Here is a 12,119-nt window from a genome sequence, read left to right as displayed (position 1 = left end):
CGTGGAGTTGCTGGCGCTCTTCTTGCCGCGCCGTGTTGTTGGAGCCACCGCTTGCCGACGCCGCCTCACCGTTAGCTGATGCCGCCCCGTCGCACACCGATGAACTGACCCAGATGCAGCGGACAGCGGTGGCTTGCCGTGGATGCCCACGGGCCATGAGATGCCCACACGCCTCGGAGGGAGAGCACGAGCAGCAGCGTGAGGCTTCCGCTTTCTTCGTTCAGACAACTTTTTCTTCGTTCTAGTTTTGAGATCATTTTGTTTTTTAATATATAATTTTTATTATATATTTAGTTTTATCTTCTATTCAAGTATGTAGCAACAAACTATGTATCTAAAAAACAAAAGAATCTATAATTTAAGATGTTTTAGATAATAAAAAATGTTCTAGGTCCATTCACTTTGAAAAGAAGCACAGTAAAAAAACAATAAAGCACATCTAACATTAAATTCTAAACTAGTGAGTGAGCACTACACAAAAGACCATCCATTAGAAGGAGAAAAAAGATGCATGACACTTATTTCAAATAATTTGCATGTCTCTCAAATAGTCAAATCTGATCTTTGCAATCATCTCAGCGTTGAAATCGTGCCCACCAGAGCGGAAGTCAGCGCGTCCCGTGAATAGAACCTACACAAATATTTTTGGATCATTTGTTAAAAACAGAATCGTTTCTTGTGAGCCAAATTGCATAGCAAAGAGAAGCAGCCCTAATCAATAATAGGTAATTCTGTTTGTTGCCTCCCAACTTAGACCAACTGTCAAACAAATGTAAGCTGTTTCTTTGTGGTTTAAAATCGAACACCAAATAAACTGATTGCCATAGAAAACGAGAATAATGAAATTTAAAGAATAGATGTTGGATCGTGTCAAACTTATTACAAAAGTAAAAAAAACTTACTTCCATTCCAATTTCTTTTAGTTAGATTATCTTTTTAAGTAACACGCCATTTAAAAAAAACCATAGAAAAATCTTGATTTTTAAGGGAGTTTTTATATGCTAACTTTCTTGTAGAAGATTAACCCCATTATTGACTAGATATTTATACATAGATCTAAATAAGAACGAGCCTTTTTTGTATAAGTTTGAGGCAAACGAGTCCCTGTCGTCATTTAGATTAACAAATGCAGCTTTTTACGGCTAGGCTATGTTATTCCAACAGTTTGTTTCCAGCTAGTGTTTTTCTAAAAGACACATTGAAACATAAAGTGTATGGAAGAAAAAAAACAGGACAGTTGGTATGAAAACATTAGGAGAACTCTTGAATCTGCTCTCAAGGGCCTCTTGACGAGTGTTCACGCACTTCACCTTCCAAATTGAAGAGAACTTTTACCAGCCTTGGACGGCGGAAACAAGTTGCCATTGGCTTGCCTATCATTTAGCCTAGACCCGAACTCAGCCCAGCCCACATAACAAAAGGCCTTCTGGTCATTTCTTTGAGTGACTTGTTGCTGCCAAAGCCCAAAGTGGTACATGGAGAATGTTGATCCTCTCACCAATAAGAAATGAGGACGAAGGCTAACTAGTGACAACTACTTTAGGGTGTGTTTGGTTGGAGAGTCAACTAGAATGGAGCGACTTTATTCTATTTTTTAAGAATGGAGTCGTTCTATTCTGCGTTTGGCAAACAGAATAGAGTCGCTCTATTTTTTGTTTGGTTGAAGAGTAGAATAGAGTGGAGTCATTTTGTTCTTTGTTTGGATGGAGAGCCATATGAGTATAGATGGGAGAAGAGGGAGGAAAACGCTCGTGTCTGGGAGAGCGCTCGCATCCGATCGTTTTTTAGGAGCAAGAGCATTCCAATCATTTATGGTAAATTTACATATGGAGACTCTATGAGCCACTCTGCTCTTTTTTTGTTAGAAACCAAACATCCAAAAATAAAAATGAAGCCACTTCATTCTGCTCCACTCCTCAACCAAACACACCCTTAGTCCGCCCTTTTTATTAAATAAAGGTATTGATGCCACTACCACTACAATATGGTCTAGACATCTATACCACTATATAATCCACCAGTTTAAACTTTGCAAAAATCACACCACACCCATAACCTCCACTAAATCTACCAAATAAATTGCACACAGACTTAACACACCACCAAAACCAGTTTTATTCCTATGTCTCTAGCCATGGATTTGAGAGGAGTCCATATGATGCTTGTGTGTTTCAGCGGGCTCTTGCGAGTGGCACAAGGATGTATATGTTGCTTTATGTTGATGACATCCTTATTGCAGGAAAGAGTGGCTCTGCTATTGATGAAACAAAGGCCATGCTCAAGAGTGAGTTTGAAATGAAGGATTTGGGTGCAGCAAGGAGATTGTTGGGTATGGATATTTGTCGTGACAGATCTTGGAGCAGATTTTGGCTTTCTCAGAGTGAGTACGTTGAAAAGGTTTTTGCACAAATTTCATATGTCACAAGCAAAACCCGTTTGTACTCCATTAGCTGCGCATTTCAAGATATCTACTTCATCTGGTCCATTAGATGCTAAGGAGGAGATGCACATGTCCAAAGTTCCTTATGCTTGTGTTGTTGGCAGTTTGATGTATGTTATGGTTTTGCACTCGTCCTGATATTGCATATGCAGTTATTATTGTGAGTCGTTTTATGTCAAAGTCAGGCAAAGAACATTGGAAGGTTGTGCAGTGGATTCTCCATTACCTAATAGGCACAAGCACATATGGTCTGATGTTTGATCAAAGGGCAGTCAATATGGGATAGGTTGTTGGTTATTCTGATTCTGATTTTGCTGGGGATCTTGATTACAGGCGTTCCATCACCCGCTATGTGTTTCAGCTTTGTGGGTCTTGCGTCAGTTGGAAAGCAACATTATAGCATACAATTGCCTTATCTACCATAGAAGCTAAGTTTATGTCTTTGGCTGAGGCAGTGAAGGAAGTTATTTGGTTGCATGGTTTTCTTGGTGATTTGGGCATTGAGCAAGTTGATCGTGCTGTCTTTTGTGGTAATCAAAGTGCGATCTATCTTGGAAAAGATGAAAAGTTTCATGAGAGAACTAAGCACATTGATGTGTGAAATTTCTTTATTCGGCTTCATGTGACAAACAAAGCTTTGTATATTATGAAGATCGGCACAAAAGATAGCCCAGCTGATATGTTAACCAAGGTGGTCCCAAGAGCCAAGTTCGAGCACTGCTTGAGCATGGTGGGTGTTCTTGCTTGCCCGAGGTAGCTCCCTAGTGGAGCTTTGGAGGCGGTGAGATTGTTACATACTAATTTGTTGACTTGAAGATGAAGAGTTTGAAGATTGAACTTTTGTTGGCTTATGGTTCAATTGTCGCTGAGGTGGAGAATTGTGGACGGTAGCTCCAATTTACTACCACCTGGCTGCAGTTGTTGACCCCGCCGGGGGTCAGCTACAGGCATTTCCTAGGGGTCGGCTAGACACAACCACCTCGGGGTCAGCAGGGGGTCTTCTGCAAAAAGACTAGTCTAGCCCCAATAAGTGCAGCCCATGGTTGTTGTCTTCCATGAGAAGCTTGTCCGGTGCACTAGCTCATTTGGGGAAAACCAGAGAAGAGAGAGATAAGCTTAGAGAGAGGGAAGGGGAGACTGAGATGCACCAATCCACAAATTTGGGAGAGTGATTTGGGGATCTGGAGCCTCCCCTCACTTGTTGGTTCCCACCTCTTATACTCTTCGTCTTTATAGTGGAGTTCTTGCTCGTCGCCGTCCGTGGGTTTTCTCTCCGCAAGGAGTTTCCCATGTAAATCTCTGTGTCTTCACTTGTTGTGGTATTTTACTTGTCATATGTGCTGATTGTTCAACATATTGCTTGCTGTTGAAGCCATCCTTCAAGTTTTTTGGTGTATGGTCAAGTTAGCATGAGAGGCGTATATGTGTTTTTTGATATGTTGGTGATTCGTTGATGGGTTTGATGTTGTAGTGAGCTGATTGTGTGCATATAGCGTTGTTGTACTGCTGGGACAATTTGAAGTTATCTAATCTAAAGCTTAAGTGCTTCTTTTGGTTCATGCACGTAAGTCGGCAGGTCAGCTTGCTATATATCTCGCCGCGTTCGATGGGTTGCGGGCACACTGTCGAATTGCTGGCTCTGTCTTTTGCATGCCTAACTCCCGCTCAGACACGACTGAGACGAGCACGGCATGCAGCTCGATCCCCGCCAGGAATGTTCGGCACAACCGCACAAGCTACAGCTAGCGAGCAGACGATGCTGGCTCTAGTTGGAGCAGTGCCCAGCTACAGTTTTGTTCTGCAGACGAGAGCCCTTTGTTTGCGTCGCTGGGCGGTCTCGGCGCTCGACGATCTGTCCATGTTTCGTCGTTGCATTGCATCCATGCACGCGGTGAGTGACCAGCCGCTCCCTGCCTGCCAAAGCTGCAGGGTTGACTCATCACTCAAGGCGCGCGCGTCAAGCACCAGCCTCAGCTCTCAAGTCGGCCAGGCCAACGATCATGAATTCATGATGGTGTGCGTGCGACAAAGTTGTTAGACATGGTCAACCTAGTTGCGGCCGTATGCTTAGTATTGTGTGCCACGTTGTTTTTGTGGAGAGGCCGGACGATGTCGACAGCAGGAATCATCAGGACCCTTTTGGAGTTTACCCTGGACGGCCACGGCGGGCCAGTTGTCTCGATCGGGGCTGGTGTTTTAAACTGCGCAGCCTAACAACTGCTTGCATATCTGCATATGCATAGCACTACTGTACAAACGGTTCGGTTGCATTATATTGCCTGGTCCGTCGAGCTGGATGAAGGGACTGATGATGATTAGCTCGTGGTTCGTCAGGTCAGCAGGCGGCTGCAGCTATATATAATTTTTCTTTTTTTCTTCTTCTTTTGGCAAATAAACCATGCTTGAACATTACTGTCTACCGTTTACAAGAATGCTGAGCAACATGCTAGCTTTGGGTTCCATTTTTTTAACTGCTTTGGGTTTCTTCAGAAGTACAGATTCTTCAGAATCTCAACGTACAGTCAAGGCTGAGACAAGACAACAAAGCTTTGACCGGGTCCACCGATGCTTACGTTAAGCAAGCAAGGTAGGGCTGGACAAAATGCTTGTGGCTCGTTGGCTCGCTTGGTTCATGGCCAGCTCGGCTCGGCTCGGATCGACTCGTTTGAATTTTTTTATGAGCTGAGCTGACATGCTAGCTCGGTTCGTTAACGAGCCAGCTCTGATCGTTAACGAGCCAGCTCGCGAGCTAAACGAGCTACCATATTCCAGCAAAACGAAACTATATGTATATCATTTACAGAATAATTGATTAACATGTTATATATATGTGAGGTGTCTATGGCCTATGAATTAAACTAATGATTAATGAACTATGTCTATGTGTTGATTTGGTCTATGCAAATATAATTATGGATTAAACTGATGAACATGTATGCGAATTAATGGGTGATGAATTGTGTTAATTTGGTGTTATATTGACGTGGTTTGTTAAACTTTGAGTATAATTACTATTTTCTATTGTTAAATTAGTTTGAAATTAACTAAAAAATAATTATTATATATATTTTATTTTTTTTCTGCTCTGGCTCGCGAGCTAAACGAGCCAGCTCGAGCTCGTAAATGAGCCGAGCCAAGCTGACTCTGTGGCTCGTTACCTTAACGAGCCGAGCCAAGCTCGGCTCGTTAGCTTAACGAGCCAGCTCGAACTCGGACGAGCTGAGCCGAGCTGGCTCGTTATCCACCCCTAAAGCAAGGCCTCTTTTTTTTGACATGTACAAGACCATCTCCAACCGGAGTCCTAAACTAAGTTGTATGTTGAAGTACATGACTCTAACATCAAAAACATGTGCCAACAGCCAACAGGGGTCCTATTTCACAAAAAAAGTCAAGTAATTTTAGTACTCGTTCTCTCATGCCCTAAATACATGACTCCATATGTTGGAGCCCTATCCTCATTTTGTACATTTTTTCTAACATTTTATTTCCTAAATAATATGATATATTTCCTAATAAAATGACATAGGATTCAACAAGAAAAGGACAACGAGTTTTGGCAAGGTGAAAGGATCTCTTTCGGAGCATCCAAATGAACTAGCTTTCAAACTTTCCAAAAGTGAAGTGTTCTGATTGACATATCGATGAAAAGTTTTGCGTCCTAAGTTACAACCTTATACTAACATGGCAATTCTAGTAACGCACACGCTTGAATGTAATTGCTAAATCTAAATGTTCAAAGTAACAAGGACTAGGAATATCTTGATGTTTTTCTAGGGTATCATAGAATTGGCAATCCCCACTAGTCCTCACTAGAGCACCCACACAAGGGTGTCACTCTCCCTTGATCCATACAAGCACCAATTTCTCTATAAAGATAGTTCTTTGCCTCTCTAACACGGTGAACCGCTCACAAATGCATACACCTTTGAGTTGGGTCACACACAAGCTCTTAAAGTAATCACGGAGCTCCTGATCACCATCAAACCATCTAGGTGATGCCGATCACCAAGAGTAACAAGCAATAACTCTCACTTGACCTGGCCAAGTCTAATAAAGGATCCTGAATGTACACAAGCTACTCTCAATACACTAATGATGTTGCTAATCAAGTGATTAACAACTCTCAATTACGTCACTAGGCAAAGGCTCTTCATCAGTCTCCAATGAGTTTCTTTAGCAGATGAAATGGTCAAGGGACCTTAAATGAACGAGTTTGGAGGGTATAAATGGCCCAAACAAAAAGAAATTAGTTGTTACCCCTCTACTCAGCTCGATTGGGTATCTTTGCAGCGAACATGTATGGTGCCTTCCGTGGCGGTTAGTTTTTGAAAATATCCATTACTATACTGGCATCCAATGCTTATATTGGTGCTACACCAGACAAGTGTGGTGACTACAATACGAGTGCACAGTTGCAGACTTATCTACCTAGTGCCATGAATGAAAGCACACCAGACATATACGATGAATACTCTACCTCTCAAACACAGTTTGCAACCCCAAACATGCTTTGATGAGTATATCGATTATTTATGCCAATGTATAGGAACTAAGAGTAAGTCTAGGATCTTGAATCTATTTTGAAAACATAAAGTAAAAGTAAATTCTGAATAAAAAAGAATAAACTCTAAGTTTAAACTTAGGACTAATTTACTTAGTTGAAGGACAAACCTGAGCTATTGAGTTCAAAGGTATGGACGAACGAACAAAATAAGATATTCCGCTTAAAGAAACATGAAGATGTGTGTCAACGGAAAAGGGGGTAATATTGTGACATATTTAGATTCTAATTAGATAGATTAAAAATGGATTAATTTTAGAATTAACTGTACAAGCGATAATTTATTGGATAGACGAATTTGTTAATCCTAATTGTTACTTGATTAGCCTATGTTTATTATAACGATATATGAGCTAATTATGGCTTATTTATGATTAATGGATTCATCTAGCTAATTACTTTTGAATTTAGTTTATGCCTGGTCCTTCTAATTAGCGCATAGAAATATAGTACTGATTTTTAACAGGGTAGATCAAACGGGTCCTTCGTTATCTCACTAGCTATTTTCCTGCCATACTACAACGACGTCATCGTTGACCCAGTCTGAAATCTCTGGAAAAAAATCGAGTTCGCATATATCAATCATCTTACTCCCAAATGCAAATTGACAATTTCAATTGTTGAAATTTTCAGCCCAGGACCGAAGCAGTTAAGATAATAATAATAACTTTGATTTGAGAGTTTTAGTTTCCGTATTTAGGGGGTGTTTGGTTAGAGGGACTAAATATTAGTCTCTAGTTTTTAGTCTCATTTAGTCTTTTTTTTTTTGCCAAACACTAGGACTAAAATATGGACTAAAATGATTAGTCTTTAGTCCTTCACATATGTGCTAAAAGGGACTAAATCATATTAATTTCATATTTACTCTTTATTTAGTTCAATTGTACTAATAGCAGGAGAATGTTAAAGGCCATTTTAGTCTTTTTATGAGTCATTTAGTATATTCTTACTATTTTTAGCCCCTAACTAAACTTTAGTCTCTAGACTAAAGAAACCAAACATGGCCTTAATAATTTAGTTACTAAAATATAATAAACTGTAGCTACTAAAAATTTGTCCTGAAACCAAACGCCCTCTAAATTAGTCTGCGTAGAAGATCTACCTGTCTATCTCCAGTTCTCCACCACTGTCAACCACATGATACGGTACAACTTGTACTAAACAAATGTCAACCACTGAATCAATTATCAAACACTTGACCTGTCACGCACTACACATAGCCGTCTTCAGTCTACAGGCAGCTTATCATCATCCATTCCATTTCCATACCGAGTACTAGTAAAACAAGTAGCCGCCGCCCCATTATAAATAGCCGACGACACCAACCCGATCTGGTCCTGTTTATCTTTCCCTTCTCCGTTCTTCCTTCGAGCCACCAACCTTTCCTCAGCTTATCCAGCCAGCTCCCTTGTAACCCTAGCTGCCCGCCGGCTCATAAACCCTAGCGATTATCGAGGGATGCAGCCCACGACGCGGGAAATGCACGCCATGGTCGCCGCCAGCCAGATCTCCCTCGACGACTTGCGCGCGGCAGCAGGCGCTGCTGGCGGCGTGCACGACGACTTCCTGGACCAGATGTTCGGAGGCCTGCCGCCGTCAGCATGGCCGGAACTGGCATCCGTGGCGGGAGGGAAGGCGCCGGATGGCGGCGCGCAGGCGGAGGGGATGGAACACCAGCCGCAGCACTTTGGTGGGGGGTTGTACGACGGCTCGTTGCAGGGAGAGGAGAAATCGCCGGCAGCGTCTTCGGCGGCTCCTTTGTCGGATCGCTCCAGCAGCAGCAGCATTTTCAGTCGCATCATCCGCAGGTTCGCAGGATCAACAAGCCACATGTGTACATACGCATTTACATAGCTTAATGCTTGTAAGAACACAAGCGGCCACTTCTATAATCTCTAAAGCAAGCACGGTTTTGATTCTCGCAGCAGCAAACAGCCCCGCCGTTGCCGGGCCAGGGCTTCGGTGGAGGAGGCAGAGGAGGTGGACGCGCGGGCGCGCCCGGCGGCATGTCGCAGCCGCAGGCCGGGGCTGCGGTAGGAGGCGCGGCGGCGCCGCCCAGGCAGCGCGTACGGGCGCGGCGCGGCCAGGCCACCGACCCCCACAGTATCGCGGAGCGGGTGAGCTACGCGACTACGCTCCCTCGCCCCTCTCCCCATCTCTAATTGCCGCTCTTCGTCTCCTATTAGTCACGTCGAGTAGTTAATTTCAACTAAATAAATCCGCCACTGCAATAGAATCAGCTCCCGTGTCTGACTGTCTGTCGTTGTTTCTTGGGTCGTTTGAATTGTTCTCCTCCGTCCCGACTCCCAACCCAACGTCCCAACCACTGATATTCTTCCCCTATCGTCGTCGCCGTTTTGCAGCTCCGTAGAGAGAGGATCGCGGAGAGGATGAAGGCGCTGCAGGAGCTGGTGTCCAATGCCAACAAGGTGAGCATAAAGCTAGAGATCAATTAATTGTGTAGACGAGAGAGGGGAGATCGATTGCAAAGGCCTAGGGTTTTGTTTGTTGCAAAGGTGCCCCCCAATCACTCTCGAAACGGGGGATTGAACAATGGAAGACAGCACGTAGCTTTCTAGCTAGAGTCCAACCAACGCCATGGCCGCCCGGCCATGCACGCTTGGGCGGAGGTGTGGCCGGTGGTGGGCGCGCGTGCGGGGGCACATTTACGCCTACTTGACCAGCACCGTGCTCCCTCGGCGACCGCGCGCGTGGGGACGAAGGCATGGCATGGCTTTTGCTCCGCGGCTCCGCCCAGAATTTCTGCCCATGTCACGGCGCCGCTTCCGAAGAGACTCTAGCTTTACCGCTTTCTTTTCAGCTGTCCGCCTCCATGGCTCCATCCTCCTTTTTGTTCTTTGCGCTTGCTCACTCACCGAGTACAGTACTGAACTATTGATCCATCTTGCTCTGTGTTTTCTCAATATCTTGGATTGGATGCCTGCGCCGTGCATGCAGACGGACAAGGCGTCGATGCTGGACGAGATCATCGACTACGTCAAGTTCCTACAGCTCCAAGTCAAGGCAAGCATATGCATGGAATGTTAAATGCCAGTGTTCGTGTTCCTGGTAGCAGTGGACTCGATCCAGATGTATGATACGATGTTGTTGATGGAGTTGCTGACATGTAATCTGCGCTTGCCAATCCACGCAGGTGCTGAGCATGAGCCGGTTAGGTGGCGCCGCTCGTAGCCGACAGGTAACTCTCCGTCTCCCCCCTCCCATTTGCATTGCAGTAGTCGATCAAGTGGCAAGGCATATGCAGCTCCTGCTTCTCTCTCTCTAGCTTTCTTTCGTTCCTGGAGCTTATTCTCTCTCTCCCCCCTAGCTTTTCCCGCACTCGAAAGAATCAGCGGGATGTGAGCAAACTTTTCGGTGCCACAGCTGACGACTACTGCCACCAGCGGCATCGCGTGCCGCCACGCGAAATGACGCGGCTGCCCCCGCTGGGCGCCAGCACCATCGCTTGGGACAGTACACGCGTGCCTGACCTGCTCTGCTTCTTTGTGGACTGTGTGTTGCAGGGTCGAGACGGCGCGGCGGCCGCGGCCGGGAGCGACGGCCTGGCGGTGACAGAGCAGCAGGTGGCGAAGCTGATGGAGGAGGACATGGGTACTGCCATGCAGTACCTGCAGGGGAAAGGGCTGTGCCTCATGCCCGTCTCCCTCGCCGCCGCCATATCCTCCGCAACGTGCCACATGCGACCGCCGGTGGGGGGACCCGGGGTCGCCGCCGGGCACCACATGGCCGCCATGCGGTTGCCCCACGTCACGAACGGCGGCGCCGGAGCCGACGACGTGTCGGCCTCCCCGAGCATGTCCATGCTCACGACGCCGTCGGCCATGCCCAACGGCGCCGGGGCAGGCGTTGATGGCAAGGACGCCGCGTCCGTGTCGAAGCCGTGATCTAAGGGCAATGGACGCCGTTTCACTAACGGCGAAACCCTGACACCCGAGGACTTGGACTACTGGGAAATGTGGGCTGACCCACGGGCTCCTTGGCGGGCCCTCGCACCCCTGGCTGACCCTCATATTTCTACTCTCCCCCCGCCCCCCCTCCCTTTTCGTATTCCTTCCTAGTGTTATTTGTTGAGAAACCCTAATTAAGGGTTATATGAGCAAATACGGAATATAGACCTAAGGTCTATCACGTCTCTATATATAGAACATGTACCTATCATATGGGATTAGGGGTGAAAACGGGCGGATACGGACGGATAGTAGCTCATCCTGTATCCTACCCTAATGTATTTAAAACGGATTCAGGATCGGATACGGATAGTTAGAAACGGGACGGATACGGATACAGGGACCGGATATTTATCCGGGCGGATAAGTGACGGATACGGATATTATTTGATCGGATATCGGATACTTATCGGATAATGCATTAATTGGTTATCATAAAATATTCTTGTTCGATCACGAAATTGCAAGTAAATTAATACTAATAAACATTTAATAGAATATAATCTCAAGTTCCCACATAAAAATGGTAAAGTGAAGTATTGATTATGTTAAAACTTGGATACTTAGAGTGATTTCACGTGTAACTCACGCAATAAGTGGAAATAAAATAGAAAAAACGTTGACATCCTATGAATTTTATGGTCTCATTCTATTCAAATAAAACCTCAAGTCGCCACATGAAAATGATAAATGAAATATTAATTATGTTGAAACGTCGATACATAAAATGATTTCACGTGTAACTCACGCAATAAGTGGGAGTGGAATGGAAGAAACACCAACATCTTGTGGATTTTATAATCCAAATGTTTTTTGAGAACTATATGTAGATATATGTTGTGTCCCAGTAAAAATTGATGAATTTTTTAGGCTATTTGGTGTATTATTAATTTCTTGTTGTAGAAAATCATCAAAATACAATTAAATTCATAAAAATATTGTAGTGTCGACCGGAAATTGCGAATAAGTTACCAATATTAATAAATAGTTTATAAAAAGACAATTCTAAGTTCCCACATGGAGATAATCTTAAGTCCCCACATTTTCATGTTAAAGTCTATTATTTTGATATAAATTTAGACATTATTTCAATGATTTTGGCCTAAAGATATGTTTAAACAAAAATGTGTTGTACTACAAAGTTATAGAT

General features: G+C 44.4%; 1 protein-coding gene across 1 annotated transcript; it reads left to right on the top strand.

The window, feature by feature from the left end:
* The first annotated feature begins 8,335 nt into the window (after positions 1 to 8,335).
* On the top strand, positions 8,336 to 11,156 carry LOC103632755 (transcription factor bHLH69). Its single transcript, NM_001370774.1, has 6 exons — positions 8,336 to 8,809; positions 8,927 to 9,118; positions 9,365 to 9,430; positions 9,960 to 10,025; positions 10,156 to 10,200; positions 10,526 to 11,156. The coding sequence occupies exons 1-6, from the start codon at positions 8,603 to 8,605 to the stop codon at positions 10,904 to 10,906; spliced, it is 957 nt and encodes a 318-aa protein (NP_001357703.1). The 5' UTR covers positions 8,336 to 8,602; the 3' UTR covers positions 10,907 to 11,156.
* Positions 11,157 to 12,119: the final 963 nt, after the last annotated feature.

This window comes from Zea mays, chromosome 7 (genome assembly GCF_902167145.1).
Source record: "Zea mays cultivar B73 chromosome 7, Zm-B73-REFERENCE-NAM-5.0, whole genome shotgun sequence".
Taxonomy (NCBI): Eukaryota; Viridiplantae; Streptophyta; class Magnoliopsida; order Poales; family Poaceae; genus Zea; species Zea mays.
The sequence above is the reverse complement of the archived record's forward strand: the minus strand, read 5'-3'. Positions and strand labels throughout refer to the sequence as shown.

Bases quoted from the DNA above. Each gene is read 5' to 3' on its own strand.
- LOC103632755 (NM_001370774.1), top strand. From the start codon at position 8,603: ATGGCCGGAACTGGCATCCGTGGCGGGAGGGAAGGCGCCGGATGGCGG. The intron at 8,810-8,926 runs GTTCGCAGGATC...TGATTCTCGCAG, and splicing joins TTCAGTCGCATCATCCGCAG to CAGCAAACAGCCCCGCCGTT. The intron at 9,431-9,959 runs GTGAGCATAAAG...CCGTGCATGCAG, and splicing joins TGGTGTCCAATGCCAACAAG to ACGGACAAGGCGTCGATGCT.